Consider the following 1,366-nt stretch of genomic DNA (forward strand, 5'->3'; position numbering starts at 1 on the left):
AAATTATATATACATAAAAGTGTAAGAAAAAAATGGGACTGCTTCAACTATGCCATTTACTAGAATACCAGCTGGCATGTCACCTGCTGATTTCGTTCTACTCTTCAAAAGGATCTTCAAGCTAAATACAGAAATCAAAAAGACTTTTTCATGCTCAAATGTACTTTGTTCTGAAGAGGAAGAAATATTTCACCTGAGGCTGGCTGTAGAAGCAGCCACCAAAAGTTGTGATTTATTTTCCAAGGCTAGAACACATGTAACTTAACACCCTTTGAAAATCAGGCACTTTACTAAACAACTACCTTACTGTAAGGCAGTGTACATGACATCAGAAAGAAACCTCCAATGCACCACATCTGTGACCTGCATTAACTGACAGTTTGGCAAATAACTGCTGCTTCTTGTCAGATATCAAAGATAACTACACAAGAATCCCTGAATCCTAATCACAACTAGGGAAAATGCAACAATCCAAGTTCCCGCACAGTCTTAACATGTGAAAAACAACATATGGAAGCTGTAAAAAAAAACACTTTTCATACGACTGACCTTTATGTAACTTGAAGTGAACAAAAATACGACACTGTCGCTCTAAAAGAGTGAGCAGCACAGGTGAAAAATAAACATAATTTTAACTTGCACATTTCAGTCAGGCAGAGTCCATTTTGCTGTCCTGAGACTAATTCCCAGAATACAATCCCTTTAAAGCTGCAGTTCAGAGGAAATTTTGGTCACTATATTTCTAAATGCAAGAGAGGTCCCAGAGACTCGCCTAAACAGGACCCCATTGAGACAGAGTTTCTGCAGTCTACAGACCTCCACCTCAAACTGGGAGAACTGGTCTGTATTGTCCCTTCCATGTGTGCAGGACAGGATGAAAGGCTCCGTCCGGTGGGATTTGCAACTATGACTGTCCACCACAATTTGAATGGCTGCCATAATGTCCATAGGATCTTGGGAACTGGTGACCTTCACATTCCAGGTAAATCGGAGCAGCCGGGGCTCTGCTTCTTTTTGATTCCAAGGTAGATTGCGACTGAAAGAAAATAAAAAGAAGATGTGTGAGTGTTCATTCATTCATGCTATATTTATTATTTTAGATACCATCAAAGTATCCTGAACCAAGAGACTTTCTTCATGTTTGACTAGCAAAGTACAAAAAGGCACAGGAAAAAGTACACACTTACTAGTTCAAAACATACAAACCATCAAACATGAAGACATTAACATATAAACAACAAAAATACATGAAGCAGTAATTCAGTTAAGTTCTACTTTTAAACAGCTGCAGCTGACTGTTACAGACCGTGTTGAATGTGGTTAATGAAGACTGACAGGATTATGATTCAGTTAAATCTACTTAAAC

At 38.5% G+C, this 1,366-nt stretch overlaps 1 protein-coding gene across 1 annotated transcript in view; it reads right to left on the reverse strand.

The window, feature by feature from the left end:
* Nucleotides 1-839: 839 nt before the first annotated feature.
* MARK4 (microtubule affinity regulating kinase 4) overlaps nucleotides 840-1,366 on the reverse strand; it is a 3,074,992-nt gene continuing 3,074,465 nt past the window's right edge. The window contains exon 18 of the mRNA XM_044080464.1: nucleotides 840-1,036. Within this exon, the coding sequence (XP_043936399.1) occupies nucleotides 972-1,036 (65 nt within the window). The 3' untranslated portion in view covers nucleotides 840-971. The remainder of the gene's footprint in view (nucleotides 1,037-1,366) is intronic.

Source organism: Protopterus annectens, chromosome 1.part0 (assembly GCF_019279795.1).
Source record: "Protopterus annectens isolate FY-2018-M chromosome 1.part0, PAN1.0, whole genome shotgun sequence".
Taxonomy (NCBI): domain Eukaryota; kingdom Metazoa; phylum Chordata; order Ceratodontiformes; family Protopteridae; genus Protopterus; species Protopterus annectens.